The following is an 18,780-nucleotide window of genomic DNA, read 5'->3' on the forward strand; positions in this document are numbered from 1 at the left end:
GCTGCTGTCGCTTCCCGTACTCAGAGGCTCCGCAAGCATGAGTGACAGGATGTGGCTTTTGTGGGTGGTGATAGGGGATGGTCGATAGAGATGGGGGTGTGGTGCTGCGAACGCCTGAGCATTAAAGCGCCGTTTCAGGGGCGTGCATAATTAAGACGCAGCGTCATGGTACATGTCACGTGGTGGTATTACACACAGCAGCATTTGCAGTGCTTGCGGTAGGGTATGGTCAGCCACAAGTGCTGCGTATGGGTCCGATGTTACTTGATGTTACCGATTGTTGCATACACTTCCTGGAGATGACGTGCGTTACTATGGGAAAGTGGGCGTCTTATTACAGGCTGGTGAGCGTTTAAATACACACCGCGATCACACGCCAAGGCATAGTGGACGTGCCAATGTCTTGCCGTGCGATCGTGGAATTTGCATACTTTGGCAGCTGACAGCTGCATGCGAACGCATCTAGCAAACGGGTCTAAATCAGGCCCTGTGCGCGATACAGTTCTTCCCTAGGTAGACTGCACTTCAATACAGGTGTCACCCTTTAAGGCAGATCTTCTGTACATTCATCATAGAAACCACCGAAACTGAGGAAGAACTCTCAACACAATTTCAAGCTATTGTACTTAGGCCCTGATTCAGAGCCGGACGCTCTGACCAGAGCGCTCGCTCTGAATCAGGGCCCACCTCCATTAATATGGAGCATCCTCCTGGACGCTCGTATAGCTGTGGGTCACCACCCACAGCATATACGAGCGTGCAGGATGATGGTCGTGATGGTCTTGACCATCGCGACCATCGCCACTGCGAGCAACAGCCTGCGGTTGAGGTTTTCAACCGCAAGGCCAGGAGTGATTTTGGCTCTATCAGAGCCAAAATCACTCCCACTGACATCACTAGTGATGTCAGTGGGGCCGGCTTCAGACGGTAGGCGTTCCCTTGGGAACGCCTCCGTCTGGCAGGCACGCCCCCGGCACGCCCACCAAAGGGGGCGTGCTGTCAGTCAACATCGACAGCACGCCCCCTTTGATGAGACACTCCGAGCGAAGGAAAGTCCTTCCCTCGGCGCGTCTCGCGCATGCGCACGACAGAGCTCCCTCCGTCGTGCGCATGCGCAGTGCAGACCATCGACCTACTTGCGAGCGGACAGCCGCTCGCGAGTGGGTCTGAATGAGGGCCTTAAAGGGTAACTCCACCCTCATACTGTGTGCTATTGTATCCAGTGCACTGACCTGAGCTGTATACTGTGTGCTATTGTATCCAGTGCACTGACCTGAGCTGTATACTGTGTGCTATTGTATCCAGTGCACGGACCTGAGCTGTATACTGTGTGCTATTGTATCCAGTGCACGGACCTGAGCTGTATACTGTGTGCTATTGTATCCAGTGCACTGACCTGAGCTGTATACTGTGTGCTATTGTATCCAGTGCACTGACCTGAGCTGTATACTGTGTGCTATTGTATCCAGTGCACGGACCTGAGCTGTATACTGTGTGCTATTGTATCCAGTGCACTGACCTGAGCTGTATACTGTGTGCTATTGTATCCAGTGCACTGACCTGAGCTGTATACTGTGTGCTATTGTATCCAGTGCACTGACCTGAGCTGTATACTGTGTGCTATTGTATCCAGTGCACTGACCTGAGCTGTATACTGTGTGCTATTGTATCCAGTGCACTGACCTGAGCTGTATACTGTGTGCTATTGTATCCAGTGCACGGACCTGAGCTGTATACTGTGTGCTATTGTATCCAGTGCACTGACCTGAGCTGTATACTGTGTGCTATTGTATCCAGTGCACGGACCTGAGCTGTATACTGTGTGCTATTGTATCCAGTGCACGGACCTGAGCTGTATACTGTGTGCTATTGTATCCAGTGCACGGACCTGAGCTGTATACTGTGTGCTACTGTATCCAGTGCACGGACCTGAGCTGTATACTGTGTGCTACTGTATCCAGTGCACTGACCTGAGCTGTATACCTGCTGTCGTATAATAGGACAATGCAAACAAACCAGTCTGTCTGGAAGATAAAACACTGAACGTGGAGTCCTCTTTATGTTAGGACCAGGGAATGGGGCAGCTGCCAGCAGTTGGGATCAGACATCACTCCCTACTGATAAATATCATGAGGAGAAAAGTTTCATGCTTCAATATTCAGTTTATTAACAGGATAAATATTCTCACTAATGGACGTTTATTTTATTTTAGCGAGGCTGGAAATGTGGTGGATACACGTCTATATGAGGTAAATTATTCATCTGGTATTATTTTATGCTTTCTCATACAATTACAGCATCTTATAATCATCAGTGTTATAAATCTATGGGCCTGATTCAGAGCCGCTCGTAAGCGTCCACTTGCTCGCTCTAAGCGATTTTCTCCTGTCTGCGCATGCGTGCGGTTCTGAATACGCATGCGTGAACCAGTCTGTGCGATGGGAAATCGTGCGCTCGTAAAACAATGGGTGAGCGCTACTTTGAGTGGCAGATAGTGGCGTTTGTGGGGGGTAACAGGGGAAGGTACTTGTGAACGGGGGAGTGGTGCTGCTAACGCAGGTGTGTCTGACCATCAAAACGGCATTTTAAGGGCGTCCATAATTATCATGGGTTCGTCATATGACGCGGCAGTAGGTGTAATTTGACAAGAAGCACTCGCACTGCTTGCGGTAGGGTAAGGTCTACCACAAGCAGTGCGTGTGCTTCCGATGGCTCTCGATGTTAACGATGGCTTTAAACACTTCCTGGAGATGATGTTAGCTGCAAGCGGCAAGGGGCGGTATTTCAATGAAATGCGATCACATTTTTCTCGCTCGCTGAGACATAGAGGGCAGGCGAGGAATTTGAATAGCCAGCCCGTCAGCAGCGAGTGTGCGGCCGCTTACAAGCGGCTCTGAATCAGGCCCTATGTCTGTCACAATTCCAACATTTTATGTTATTATATTAATTATCATGGAGGACAACTAGTTCTAATAATCAATGGCGGGAGATCCCCAGATAATAGCCACCACCTGTTCTACAGTATAAAGCTACTCCCCACACGCTATTATAAAGCATGATTTTTATGGGGTATTAAAAAAATATATATCCCTCCGGTCATTTGCTTTGTTATGACGCATATGGCAGCAGTGACCTTATACAAATAAAAAGGAGGAGACAGATTCATGAGGACTCTCTAGTAGTTTAAAAAGACATAAGGCTGCTGCCACTCACTTATGGGAAGAGGTAACTATAAAAGGTTCTCTTGTTTATCATATGGTCAGACAAATCTGTATTTGGTTTTCTCAGTTCCTAGTTTTTGTTACTCTTTTGTTTCTTTGTTTTTGGGTTCCTTGAAGCCTTTATTGAACTCAGCTCCAGATACAGAATCTCATGTTGGATTTGAGGATCAGGGTGAAGAGGTAACGTATGTTATTGTTATGTTAGATTGTCAGCTCTTGTGACTTGGGGCATCAGTTTTATTTTGTTGAAGCGATGTGCTGTAAAGGTGGGTACACACTAGGACGACGGATCGGCGTACGTCGTATCTGACAATTGGTAAGTGCAGACACACTTACCAATCGTCGGCCCGATGTGTCGTGCCTGACGGCACAACTGACTGGGCATTTACATGTGCCCTCCCAGTTTTGATGTCTGTCACCCGCGGCCTCTGCAGTAAGTGTACGGGTGGTCAGCTGACGGCCCCTACACACAGCACGATGTACAGATATATCTGCGGATATATCGGCCATCGGCAGAGCTGACGCGATATGTTTGTGACTGGCCTCAATCACAGACATATCGTCTGTACACACTGGCCGATGCACAGATATATCGTCCATTCAATTTAACGGTCGATATGTCAGCCAGTGTGTACCCAGCATAATGCTTTCATGCAACATTGGCAGTATATTATATGGTGGACCTGTGCCTCATAGGACACGTTCCGTGGTACCGTACAGGCGGAGAGTTTACATTGTGACTATCGGTAGCTATAAATCGAGATGAGCGATTCATCCTGCGGTGTGGTGTGACTGGGGTAGTATTGGGAACACTTGTTTAATGATAAGTAAGTAATACCTGACACCTCATCAGAGAAGGATAAACATTTAGTAGATTTGCGGGACTAATCCATATGTAATCTAATATCTCCCACCACTCTCGCCCTTACATAGTCCTCATACCTCTTAGCAGGGGAATCAATCTGCGGCATTCCATCTGATGTGGAACGACGCATTTCAGCAGGCCCTGACAAAGTGCTGCTGTTAGGGCATGCTAAAACTGTGGCAGGGCATGCTGGGATGTGTAGTTCCACAGTAGCTAGAGTGCCACAAGTTGCCTACCCCTGCCTTGGAGTTTATCACATTCTGCAATGTAAAATCTTATTTTTTCATTGGCGCGCGGAATCAGGCACAGTAATGTGATTAGCCCGTATTCTGCAAGGAGAGCCCCTATTTGCCCAGCTGCGCACATCAGACGTAGTAACATTTTGCTGCAGGTTCCCATTTTCCCCGTTCATAAATCACCTTTTCCGTCTTTCATTTTCCACATATAAGTCACCAAAATGTTTGTCCTTTGCATCCACCCGTTCTACAATACAGAAATAAGTAATATAATCACAGAAACAGATTTTATAGCATTATAGCCATAATCATCAGCCCTGAGATTACAGCTGTATCATTTACATATTAAATGCTGTGAATGATCTGTTACTTATTACATCTTCACTGCGCGTTTCTCCCATCAGAATGGTGAATACAATGTGGGGGATGTGCAGCGTTTCCTGAACCTGAGATTACTGCAGCGTAAGTTGTGTGTACAGTAGATGTATTATAACCCCGTATGTTTCTGATTATATTGTGTAAAATGTAAATACATTTCTAAAATCTATGTTTGGATTTCCCCCCAACGCGTTTCTATGTGCAGATCCTGATATCAAATCCAACGGATTCAGTCTGAGAACATGCAGAGAAATGATTAATCTGCTGGATGTATCCTTCCCCATATACATGTGATACTCTCATTACTATAAGATGTCACTATATATATTATATTATTGCTTTATAATGTGTGGTGGGCTTCACGCCCTGTAATCCCATCTTTCCTCTATAATATCCACTCGGCAGCGTTGTTTGTATATAAGGAGGGCAGAGAGTTCTCATAGCCGGAGGACAGGGCATGGGGAATCAGAACGAGAATGTGGGACATAACTGGACAGCTCAGCAGCCACCCAATCAGTGGCCACGTGCAGTATACAGTCCTGCAGGCCTAGTGGTCTGAGGGGGAGATGTATCAAGCAGTGTAAAGAGTGGGGAAGTGGGCCGATGGAGAAGTTGCCCATAGCATCCAATCAGCCTCAAGGTAAGTTTCATCAGGTACATTCTATAAAATGATAAGTAGAAGCTGGTTGGCTGCTGTGGGCACTTCTCCCCGCTTGGCACTGCTCGATACATCTCCCCCTGAATCCCCAGAATTGCTCAGATCCTCCATCTGCTGCCCATAGTGGGGAAACAACAAGGTAGTGTCATGTGATCATTCAAAGCCAATCAGGTGGTGCTCTTACTAATATCATGTCATGCAGGTATATATAAAGTTGACATTAGGAGACTCTGCAACATGTAACATATTATTATACAGCTGTGTTATCTGGTCAGAGATCTGATTAATGTGTAATTGTCTGTTGCTGACTGGTAAAAAGTTAAATCTTAACTGGGTGAATGTACAGGTGGACAATACCGGGACACTGAGTAACGAAGAGTTAAAGATCCTCTGGATAATGCTGGAGAATTACATGGTAAGTGTACATGTTGTTACTATAGCTAATTCCTTTGTCTGAACATTTATTCTTTGAATACAGATGTGTCCACATACACCTTTCCTAAAATCGAGTCGTGTTACCAAATGTGCCATGCCTTTGAATCTGTGTATTATCCACGCCTTGTGATTTTTCTTAAAATTTGCTACTTTAATCTGATACTTTGGCCCTTATTCAATTTGAAGCGAAAAGCCGTTTTCACGTGTTTTTGGCGAAAACTTTTCGCCAATGACGTAATTTTCACCTGTTTTCATTTTACTCCATATTCAATTTGAAAGACTCTCCGCCTAGGCGGTAAGTCAATGCAATGTAATAGGCAAAAAAGTTTCGCCTATGAATAGCAGGCGGAAAAAAGTGCAGAATTGGGGTTTTGGGGTGCAACATTGCGGAAACCCCCGTGCACCCTTCAGACAGTCCCCCAAAGGTAAACTGTGTCCATTTAAAAAAAAAAAACATTTAAGGACGCCTTGATAAAACTTCAGTAGTGAAACGTACGTCGGCGGAGAGTAGTTTTCACTACTCAGTGTTCTGTTCTCTACCAATGTTTATTTAATTGACGAATGTAGTCATTTATCTCCACTAACACCAATGCTGTCTGATATGTGGATGAATTGTGCCTGTAACCAGCCGCACTATACTTTATTAGGGGTATTCAGTATGGGTGCGATAACATCGTTTTTGCGTTAATATCGGAGCTATGACATCATTATCGCATGTTTTAGTTTTACACTGTATTCAATATCAAAGACTTATCGCAGTTTTGAAAAGTCTTTGATAAAAAACGGGGATAACTTTTCACCATTGAATAGGTGTTGAAAAAAAGTGCAGAATTGTGGTTTAGTGGTGTAGGCTTAAAAAAAATAGCCTGCACCCCTGGGACTGACATTTAAGAAAGAACTGTGTCAAAAAAAGTTTAAAAAAAAAATAGGGACACCCCAAAAAATTAATTTAAAAATTGTGGTGAAAAAAAAAAAATGGGAAAAAATTGTTTAAATTAGGGAAATAGGTTCAGGGCATGTATGCGGCACGTGTTTTCTAGAATAGATTTATAGTGGCAGGTGCACAAATGCAGAATTTTAAAAAACTTACTTTAGGGACATCAAAATATGCTAGTACCCATTTTCATGTACCCCAAATTTGATGGGACCACTTAAAAAAATGAAAAAAATAACCTAAGTGCTCTTCTGCATCACTTCTTCAATGTCGGGAAAAAAACACCTGCTGCGGCTATTTAAATCCCCGACTTTCAATTAAAGGCTAAAACGGGGGTACCCATAGTGTTCCCCCATGTTTTTACAACTTTAGGGGGGTCTTACAATTATTTTAAGGAAAAATTCGTAACTTTACGCAAATCCAACTTCGGAGTTTCCCGTTTTCGTTAAATTTATATTGAATACGGGTATAAGCGGGAGCGCGCACCAGACTTTAACGTAGGTAAAAGCTCCGAAATGAAACGTTAACTTCGACAGTGAAGTTAACGTTTCATATTGAATACCCCTCTATGTGAGTGGTGCATATTATCCTCTTATTTGGAACTCATTCTAGCTCCAGAAGATCAATTTGATGGTGCATGTTAAGGTGGACATAAGATGACTAATTACTTAATTCTCTAATAATTTATACAGAGACACAACACACAAGCATCATTTATTTAATACTTTTTTAAATTCACCATTTTATTGTTTGTAGCATATTTCACTTCGCGTAAGTTTTGCCATTTTAAACATTAATATTAAAAGTTATATTTTACATTGATTCAATAGTGCGCCAACTAAGAGGACATTCCTTTCTCTTTCTCCTTTTAGCATTTCTTCATTATTGTACTCAGGCATCACCCCCAACCACTGCATCAATAATATAATTGGTAAATTTATACTTTGGGGCCAATACATGAGTAACAACTAAATAGTACATTAATTGGTGTAGAAGTTTTCCTGTTCCCTTTTCCCAATTGAATTTTTTCCATTGCAGGTGTTTGCGGCAGGTGGATTTTTCACGATTTTTTCAACTTCACTTTAGCAACTTTAAAATATATCTGACCCCCATTTCCAAGTACCCCAAATTTGCTGGGATAAGTTATTTTCTGCAAAAAAACCCCCAGAATACAATTCTGCATCACTTATACAAAAACGCTATTTAGCAGCTATTGAGCCCGTTTAAAAACAGCAAATACCTTCAGCAAGCCAAATCGGGGGGTACCATAGCTAACCCCCATGTCAGAGCATCTTTTTGGGGGTGTCAGCCTGATATCCCCAAATCTGACAGGACTTTCCGCTTGTTTAAGTTTCGCCGTATGCCGTTTTCGCGTCCTTTCAAATTGTATACGGCGAAAAAGCGGGTACATCTGTACACCTGTTAACACTGAAGCCAGTGGGTATTAACAACCCCCCCCCCTTTCACTGACCATACTTTTTTAAAATAACAATATTGTAGGCGTGCCACCTCTATTGGTAAATGAGGCTCCCCGGACATTCGCCTCTACCACTTGACATCACACTTATGCCAGACTGTAGCCTGGGACCCACCCAAGCTTTCTCCAGATGAGTAGTGTTGGACGTTACAAGGTCACTTCCCTGGCTGCAATTGTGTCTGTTACAGCTAGGGGGCGACCCTTACTAGTACGTTCTCATCCTACAGTTCATATCTCCTGCCAGACTGTAGCCTGGTTCCCACACATGCTTTCTCCAGATGGTGATTACCATCGGTGGCACAAAAAAACATGTATTGCACCCCCTCGATGGTCATGTCTGCTGCGTATATGGCGGGCCAATCAAAAATGGGGTGGGGCTTAGCGCCCACCAGGGGGCGAGGCTTGGCTCCATGCTGCCACGAAAAAGAAAACCAATCAGCTCCCACTCATCCATCGATGGCAGAGAACCACTAGTTAACATCAACAGCAGCCATCGATGTTTTGAAACCATCAATGGTTGATGGCCATCCCTATCCTACAGTTTATACTATATGTCCTGCCAGATATGGGATCACTGCAAATTCCACCTTAACATCCCGGCTGTTCCCTCTCCCCGTACTCCACTTTGGGGCAATGTTGAGTCTGTTCCTGGTCCGTCCTCTGCTCCTTTCTCTCACTGGTGTTATAGTGGCGCTAGAAGTCCCGGATAATGGTGGCCGCACCTCACTGCATCTACAGATTAAACACTATGAGGCTCATTCTAAGTCAGATTCATCCGCGTGCGCCACAGAATGAGCCCTTTATTTCCTCGCTTGTCACAGCGCACATCTCCAGATTCTTCATGCAGCTCCAGTTTTCTAACACTTGGACGGCTGTCTCCGAGCTGCGTCATCTCTCCCATCAGATTATGGGCCATATCCAATTAGCCGCGGTAAATTACAGTGGCTAATTAGCTCGCCAGGGGCTCGCTCGGGGCTATCCAAATAGCCCCGAAGTCCGCCTGACAACGGCACTTATCAGGGTTTTTTTTTGGGAACCTGATGTGTCCCGAAAAATAATCCACGATAAGTGCCGTTTTTTAGCCCAAAAAAGGGCGAGAACACAGAGGTCCGCGAGCTTATCGTGGCTCCTATGTGTTAACGGGCGAACTATCCTATTATTTAGCTCAAAATAATAGGATAGGGGAAAAAAAATATCGGAGAAAATCGGGGATAATCGGCGAAAAATCCCCGTTTTTCGCCGATCGCAGGGATCAATTACAGCATGAGGTATGTTTATCGGGCTGAGTAGTTCTATGACAAGGGGGACGTCACTGTATAAGCTGCTTACATGCATATTATTATGTGTATTTTATGTATGTTTTTTTCTTTTCAAAACCAAAATGAATGTATGGCGCACTAGTCTCTTAACAAACATCAATATAAACACTTCTAACCAAAATATCAAATATAATAGGAAATAAATGTAGCAACCTCTTATACGGTGCTACTAAAACCTTCCATAAAGATTTCCCAAGTAGATGCGCAGATATTAAGTGACTGGGGGTACACAATGGGCCTGATTCAGAGCCACTCGTAAGCGGCAGCTCGTTCGCTCCGAGCGATGTTTGCCCAACTGCGCATGCGTACGGATCGTTATACGCATGCGCGAACCAGTCAGTGCGGTTGAAATTCATGTGCTCGCAAAATAGCGAATGCCTGCTAACTTGAGTGACAGAATGAGGCGTATGTGGGTGGTAACAGGGGAAGGTGCTTGAAAACGGGGAGTGGAGATCCGATCGCAGGGGTGCTTAAAGGTCAAAACGGGCGTTTTATGGGTGTGCATAATTAAAACATCAGCGTCATTGACCACGTCACTGTGTTTTTTTTAAGCCAGAACTGCTCGCAAAATTGTGGTAGCAAAAGCCAACCACAAGAATAGCGAGCAGTTCATACCCTGTTCGATGTACTCGATTAATCTAATAAATAGCGGACATGATGTAGGATGCGAGCGGCCAGGGGGCGTAGTTTCCCAAAAAACGACCACAAGTTTTGTACACTCGTTCAGACCTAGAGGCGTGAACAGACTGCAAACAGCGAACGGTTCATTTGAATAGCCACCCCTATTTTCAGAACGAGCGAGCGCTAATTGCGTCCGGCTCTGAATCAGGCCCAATATGCGATATATATCGGTCGTGCAGCTGATGAATGATATATAATGTTAAGTGCGTTGACTCGTGTGTACATACAATACATTCTTGCAGCCCGGCAAACATGATATATCCTGCAGATACAGATGTGTCCACATACATCTAGCCTCGTCGCGCATTAAATAATCCTTCTAGTCACGCCGTGCCGTGACGCGACTCAGTAGCGCCGAGCAGTTGCCTCCCTCCCCGCTTGAACACCCGGTGCGGAGAACGTTTTAGTGCGCACGGCTAAGCCATGCGTGTGGGAAAAGGGGGCGTGAGTTTGTGGGAGAGGCGTGACCTCACGGATAGGGGCGTGGCCTCATGGGGGTCCCGGAGGTGCGGACTGCCCCGGCGACCACTCTGTTTGCATTGCTGGCTCCCTCACTGTGTCAGGAGCCGAGTGATGCACGTAATTCTACAGTGCAGCACCCGGCTTCTGTCACTGAGGAGGGGTCTGCACTTTGGTGTCACCCCTCGGCAGGTGACACATGGGTGCGGCCTGCACCTCTCTTGTGACGCCAGTGGCGCTGAGCATCTTTTTTCCTTTACAGTGCGTCATATTCGCAAAGTGATGTGAATAGGACACACAATCTGCTGATTAAAATGATATGCGCATGCCTATATTCTGTGTGTGACGGCGGGTGTATCAGCATGTGGAACGCTAAGTTACAGTGTCACAGTTACTGACACAGCCACAGTCACAGCCGCTGACACTGTAACGTAGCGTTTCGCATGCAGATGTAACCGCATTTACACACAGAATATAGGCATGCCGCAAACCATTTTAATCACAAAGCGTCCTATTAGCATCGCAAAGCGTTGCAAATAGGACACCCGAGCAGCTTCTGCTGATTAAAATGTTATGCGAAAAGACATATCATATGTTTAGTCACTGGATTAATATTTCCTGACACATGTCCTTTTTATAAGGGTGTTTCCAGACTTATGAACCCCCCTGTATATATATTTTCTTTTAATTTTTACCAACCATTTTTTTCATTACCTGAGAGTACATGTCTGCGCCTTTTGCTTGTACAACAGTCTTTGGTCTTACCCATGTAGACAGGGCCGGATTAGGGGGGGGGGGGTGACAGGGGTGGTCGTCCCTGGGCCCCCACACACGGAGGGGCCCCCAAACAGGATCAGTGTGACCCTGCCGAGAACAGGTGTCCAGTGACACCTGTTCCCGGATTGAGGCTCACTGCCGCGATCCGCTGTTAATGTATGCAGCAGCACAGGCAGTGCCGCTGCATACAGCGCAGTGCAGATCCCGAGTCTTCTCACCGGCGCCACATAACACATTACGTCCGCGAAGCCGATGAGAGGACCAGGGAGCAGCTCTCCCGGGAGAAGGTCACGCCCGCATGCCGGCTCTCAGGTAAGTCAGCGGCGGAGGCTTTGGGGGGTAGGAGGACAGAAGGCTTAGGGGGAAGGGGGGAAGCTCCATGTGGCTTGAAGGGGCCCCCGCATTTTAGTTGCCCTGGGGCCCCCACTAGCCTTAATCCGGCCCTGCATGTAGACAATACACTGTACGGATTGGTTTCTCCTAACACTGAAGTATCCAGCTGAGTTACATTAGATTTCATGGTATTGCAGAAAAATATTTGTGATTTTGACAAGTATCCAACATGATACATAAACTATATTAATCTAAACAGACAGTAGGAGTAAATATCTAATCCTTTTCAGGTAATGTGATTTTATTGCCACCTACATTTTTTGGATTTTGTATCGATATGTAAAATGTGTGACAATATGTAAAATGTCAAACCTGCCAGTAAATACTATATATAGCACAAACATACATAACTATGCATTAAAATAACCATATATACTATTCATTTTCACCACAGAAAATATTCCTGGAAGTAGACACCAACCTCACAGGAACTATTGATGCCCATGAAATGCGAAATGCGTTGCAGAAAGCAGGTGACCCATACAATAATTTTTTTATAGATTTGATTTTTATACATAAAAAAAACACTTAAAGATGTCTGTATGTTGGATTTTAACTGTATTTCTATTCTTATTCATTTATTGTTTATTTCTAATATTACTAATAAAATATAATTGTACTGATTTTTATCGGAAAGAATCCACAAAATTGGTTGAATGTGCAAATGTTTCATTTTTTTATAGAGTTAAATGGTTTTAAAACATTGCACTTAAATCCACACACAAAATATTTAGGATTTTTTTATTTTTTCTAAGTGTTTAATTACATTCGGCAAACAAACATTTAACAGGAGCTTCACCGACCCATTTTTAAGAGGATTTTTAGAAACTTGTAATCAAGACTGTAGAGATAAATTGTGTTAAAAGTCAAAGTTAAAAGTTGCATTGTAAGTAATAATTACTATATATTTTTTTATATAAAACTTTGTCTCATTATAATGTACCTTTAAAATATAAACAGTCCTAGTGATCCTCTGAACTGAGGGCTCGATTCAGACCCGCTCGCTAGATGCGTTCCCACGCAGCCGCTCAGCTGCTAATATATGCATAGGCTGCGATCGCACGGTAAGACATTAGTACGCCCACTATGTCTTAGCGTGCGACGGCAGTGCGATCGCAAGCCAGTCTTATGACGCCTTCGCAGCACACATCATCTCCAGGAAGTGTATGCAATATCAGTAACATCGAGTGCCATCGGAGCCGCTCGCAGCACTTATGGGTGGCCCTACCCCGCCGCAAGCACTGCGATGGCTGCACTGTGAAATACAGCCAGGTGACGTGTACAATGACGCTCATGTTAATTATGCACGCCCATGAAACGCCGTTAGAACGCACAGACATGCCTGCATTCGCACATCCACACCGGCATTTTCATTGACCTTCCCGTCACCACCCACAAACGGCTCGTCCTGTCACTCAATCTTACGAGCCGTCTGAGCTTAACGTGCGATCGCTTCCCGATCACAATGACTTGTTGCGCACACGCACTGCATCTTTTACGCATGCGCAGATAGTGAAAATCGGCCAGCTGCGAGCAAACGCAGCCTTGCGAGCGGGTCTGAATCGGGCCGAGTGCAACCGACTGTGGAAATATAGGCGTTCTTATTCATGCAGGCAGACCTATAACATTGGTCATTTCTCATTTCCAGGCTTTAACCTTAACACCCGGATTCTGGACGCCATCGCCCAGCGTTACGCTTCTAAGGAACTGTCCATTAGTTTTGAGGATTTCATAGAGTGCACAATTCGCCTGGAGACCTTACTCAGTGAGTGCTGGCGCTGCTTTGCGCCTTATTCCATCACTATCTTCTCTTACTTGTTCTGTCCCGCAGTACTTGTCTAATGCTGGTGCCATGGGGGGGCGAGGTTGGGGATTTATACTAAAGTCGTGCCCCCCCCCGAAACGATGATGATACAAAATCTACTTCCAGATATTATTGGGCAGAGAGAATAATGGGGTCAGCTGATGACCCTGGCCGCTGTGTGAGCTCATCAGCTGACCTGGTGAATGGAGACGCAGTGGGCGGGGATAACAGTTACATCTGTGGCAGCCAAAGTGTTTATAGAATCTAGGCAAAGTCTTATAATAAGAAAATTATAGCACATTCATTACTAGATATATCCGGTAGACAAAGACGAATGGAGAACATAGACAGCTTTATTTTGGAAAAGAATACTTTGTATGTACAGCAATGCTGCAGAAGAACCGTAGTTCCAATGTTTTTTTTTGATCTTTTGAGATAAAACGAACAATGAAACGTAGACTGTATGGTAACAGCGCCAGTCAGCGCTCATATTGCGCCGGGGGCTGGTATACAGTGAGGTGCAGAATATGCAGATAAGCTTCATGTTGCTCTACAAGTGCAGACATCTCCTTGTACTGTATGCGGGGGGAATACTGACCGCCCCTGCGTGCTGCACAGACACACCAGGCAGCCCTGTTCTTACACTGGATGTTGTAGTGGGCGGGGGAAGGGGGTGTGGTTACCAAGGACCTCTGTAGGGGTCTGGGAGTGCAGGGGAGGTATAACCACACCTCCGCGGTGACACAGCCATGCCCCCTGTTGCACCATACATATGTACATGACGATGAGGCATCTTGGCGATATCCCCAGTACCCCGGCCCAGCCAATGTTTCACCAGCCCGGATAGCGGGGCTCAGCCGCTCACCCCACACAACTGTAAATTCTGCTATCTACATCGTATTACTCCTCTTATTGTTACTCAGCTGAATCCTTTTTTTGTTTCTCTTCTCTTTCTCTTCAGAAATGTTTAATCTCCTGGATACAAATAAGAGTGGAAGCATCAATCTCTCTGTGTCTGAGGTGGGTTTCTCTCCGTAGTCTGAGGACCCAGCAGGGAAATGTATGGCGACCAGTAGGCTGGGAGGATCTGCCGTCCATCCCACAAATTTTTCCTGTGCTCTAGTTTCACTAAATGACCCCGTCTGTCTGTGTAAGAGGAAAAGCCTGTGTAGGGGGGAGACTTTTATTATAATTCTCAGAAGCAGCAGAGTCACCTGCAAAATGACCCCCGACCCCTCGGCTGTGTCTCCGTCCGCAGCCTCAATCATCATCCGTAGTATCGGCACTTACGCCTACCCCATGCTGAGTGCAACAGGTCCGTCTGCAATATGCGTCCCTTCGTCATACGCGCGCCTCAGGGAAACACAGAATTCAGACTACAATCCCACGAAATAGATCTCTTGCGTGCGTACCTAAGTTAGCCGCCCAGTATGAAATCCCAGCAGTCGGGATGCCAAGCTGTCAAAATGCCGACAGCGGTACCCCGATGCTGGGAATCCCGACAGGGGTCGGGTAAGTATAGTAACTCTCCCCCCCTTCTCTCCCTAACACTCCCTTCTTGCACCCTAATCCTAACCCTCCCCACCCATCACCCTAACCCTCTACAATAGTGCCTAACTCTAAAACCCCCCAGTGGTGCCAAAAGCTAACCCTCCCCATCCGCGGCTAACAGCTAAGGCCACCCCGGCTTACCTTCGATCAGGATGCCGTTTGTCGGGAATCCGACACCTGAATTTCAACAGACGGCGTCCCGGCCATTGGTATTTTACCTACATCCCCTAAAAATGCCCATTACACGGACAGAAGGAGCAGACTGCGCATGTAGCCTCTGTAAAGGTGCGTATGCATGGTGCGGAGCCAGCGCAGTTTGCCAATAATTCCTAGATGTGTTATTTTTACTTGCCTGTGACTCAGAATCAGGCCCTATATGTGTAATGTTGCTATAGTGCAGAATTGTATAATAGATCAGATCTCACAGCGCGCACGGCCTGAACAGGAAGTGGACAGGAGAATTACCAGCCACGTTCGTAAATGCAGTTCGGAAGTTAGTGGCAGATGGCTGCTGCGGAACTGCGTATATGCATACAGGCCCTGAAAAGACCAAAGTGGTCTGACCACCTGTCCTGAGGGACTCAATGGCCGATGTTATTGTGCACTTTGTGGTCACCCTGTGGGACCGGTCAGAGCTGAAGTCAGTTGAAGGTAACGTTGTGATTGTGGGGGGAGGCATTTTCCTGCGCACAGCAGACTTCCTGTCAGTAATCCTATAGTGACACTGCAGGCAGCCCCTTATAGCACAATACAATTAATAACGATAAATGTTCTCAGCTGCAAATTATCTCAGCGTATAGGAAATGTACAGAAATGTTTGTGATTGTTTAATAATTTTATTAATGCTGACACAAATTTCCCGATCTCCAATATTAATTCAATATCAATCTTATCTCCGGGGGTTGAACCTTTCATATGATCTACAGTATCACCCCCCCCTATCACCACCCAGGATCACCCCAAAAGAATTGAACCCTTCTTGCCCGGGTTCCCTCATTTCTTAAATTTCTCTGACATCCGGACCCATTATCCTGGGTGATCTCCTCATTATGGGCCTGATTTAGAGACGTACGTTATTGCCATCACAGCCATGGTCTCGTACGCAGCTGCTGTGCCAAACTATGCAAACATGGCAGCCGCCGGGATGTGTATAAAGACGCCCACCGGCGCCATCACAAATCTAAGCATCTCCGCACATAAATTCTCTGTCTCTCTTCTCTCTCCGCAGTGGCTCTGTGCTGGGATGGCGTGAAGGACAACGCCGTGTACATACATCATTTTGTGACCGTGGATGGACATTACACACCTACACGTGGATCTGTCGCCGTCACGGCTGTCAGGTGGAGACATTCACCATGTGTGCTGCCGGTGTTTAACGGCGCAAACTCCGGATCTGGATCAGCCTGGTCTCACCGAGCATGTGCAGATTTTATTTTAGCCACGCCCACTTCCTGGAAAGCCACGCCCCCTGTAGGGGTACACAAATGAATACATTCTTGCCAATATCAGATGTGTGGGACGGTAATAATCATTACATGAATGTTTATTAATATTATGCTAACAACAGAAAGGGTTACAATGGCGTCACTCACGGGTCCAGTGATTCTTCTCCTAAAGGACCTGCGAGTGACGGGAGTGACGCCATAGTACCCCTTTCTGGTGTTAGCATAATATTAATAAACATTCATTTAATGGTTTTGTAGGGACTCACCCTATTGCCAGCAAATGCTTAAAATATTATTTTAATGATCAAATTAAAAATTATATCAGCGAAATATTTATACAAATAATATTAAATATAATAATAATGAAAATCAATTAAAATATTATTAATCAACCACCTGTATGATGTAATTATTTTATTTCTTCAAAATTCTTGTAAAGCAGTTATAATGCATACGTTACACGGGCGTCTATAGACCAAAAGACAAAATAACATTATATTGTATGTTCTAATATGATTAAATAATGGTGATATATCAGGCGTCTGTTAATGTAATCTGTAATCTGTATTGTGATACAATACACCTCATTCTGAAGTAAATCTCCTGATTAGATTCAGAACCTCACTAATTGTATGTACCAGATCAAGCTATATGATTAAGAGGGGTACACTAGGAATTCACTTAAGTCCCAAATTGTTGTACCAAATTAATAAAGTTCATAATCCTTTAGGTATTATAGCAAATCCCAAAATGAAAATGGCGGATAATATTGAATTAAATAAGCCCTCTTAATTGTTCTATCGTCCACTACCAATATAGCGAGTCCATCAAACACACTGGATTGAGTTCTGACACTGGGCCTGATTCAGACCCGCTCGCGAGCGCTATGCGCTCGCAAGCGGGTCGATGGTGGCCCAGTGCGCATGCGCACGACGGAGCCGGCTCCGTCGTGCGCATGCGCGAGACCCGGATAGCGACGGGCAAACCGTCACTCCGGATCTTGTACCAAATGGGGCGTGCTGTCGATGTTGAGTGACAGCACGCCCCCTTTGGTGGGCGGGCCGGGGGAGTGGCTGCCCAAACAGAGGCGTTCACATGGGAACGCCTCCGTTTGGGGGTGGCCCCACTGACATCACAAGTGATGTCAGTGGGAGAGATTCCGGCTCTGTTAGAGCCGAAATCTCTCTGGGGCTTGCGGAAATGAGACCCTACCACAAGGGTCTTGACCATCGCGACCATCTTCCTGGCCGCTCGCTATAGCTGTGGGTGGTCACCCACAGCTATGCGAGTGGCCAGGAGGCCGCTCTAAAAAACAAGAAGGCCGGCCCTGATTCAGACCGTGCGCTCTGTCAGAGCATCCGGCTCTGAATCAGGGCCACAGTTCCAGCCTATTACCCCCCACATTGGATTTCATATTTTATCACTGCTTAAAAATCACAGTGGATCCCATTTGTATTAGTTACTGGGAGGTATATAGGTAACGCAACACTGTGTTACTGGTGTACAGTGTTATTACTCCAATTAGGATCTCTGAATCTCTTATACCAATTAATAGGAATGAAGTATATATAATCTGTCATTCTGAAACACTAAGAATTGGTATACATGTCGTTTATCCCTCATACACTCCACATCTAAAGGGGCCAATCCACTAGTCGACCTGAAAGACTAAACGACTAGCGTTTAGACCTTCAGTTCGCTGAGGTGCGGTGCCCACACTGGACGTCATTCAGTGCAGGAGCCCGACCTATCTCTGAACATGCCGCTGACGAGCGTCGTCAGGTTGACGGGCATTTTCAGTAAATAGTCGGGGTCGGCAAGGACCCAGCGTGCACGCGCATTGGTGGTTCTTGCCGGCTATCCATTACACGACTTTGTGAACAATGCGGCCAAAACCTCCTGGTTTTGGTCGAATCGTTCTAAAAGTCGTGTAATGGATAGGCCCTTTAAGCCTCAGAGATCACCCCTGATAATTATAACAGGTATAGTTTATGACCCAAGTGCCGTAAGATCTGCACCCTCTCCGCTATGTAGCGTCCGCTGTAGTGATCTGATACAATGTCTCACATAGACAGAAACTGCCGCAGGTCAGCTGTCCCCGCTTGTGCTGTCCGAGCGTCTAACAGACACCCATCACATTCATCGCG

The 18,780-nt window shown here is 45.6% G+C and overlaps 1 protein-coding gene across 1 annotated transcript in view; it reads left to right on the forward strand.

Moving 5' to 3' along the window:
* The window catches only part of LOC148453685 (calpain-8-like), a 79,325-nt gene extending 62,340 nt beyond the window's left edge, over positions 1-16,985 (forward strand). Inside the window, exons 13-21 of the mRNA XM_088461862.1 lie at positions 2,213-2,249; positions 3,339-3,401; positions 4,727-4,784; positions 4,906-4,970; positions 5,705-5,773; positions 12,228-12,306; positions 13,482-13,598; positions 14,599-14,657; positions 16,417-16,985. Of these exons, the coding sequence (XP_088317988.1) occupies positions 2,213-2,249; positions 3,339-3,401; positions 4,727-4,784; positions 4,906-4,970; positions 5,705-5,773; positions 12,228-12,306; positions 13,482-13,598; positions 14,599-14,657; positions 16,417-16,440 (571 nt within the window). The 3' untranslated portion in view covers positions 16,441-16,985. The remainder of the gene's footprint in view (positions 1-2,212; positions 2,250-3,338; positions 3,402-4,726; positions 4,785-4,905; positions 4,971-5,704; positions 5,774-12,227; positions 12,307-13,481; positions 13,599-14,598; positions 14,658-16,416) is intronic.
* Positions 16,986-18,780: the final 1,795 nt, after the last annotated feature.

This window comes from Taudactylus pleione, unplaced genomic scaffold (genome assembly GCF_031769625.1).
Source record: "Taudactylus pleione unplaced genomic scaffold, aTauple2 ptg001117l, whole genome shotgun sequence".
Taxonomy (NCBI): domain Eukaryota; kingdom Metazoa; phylum Chordata; class Amphibia; order Anura; family Myobatrachidae; genus Taudactylus; species Taudactylus pleione.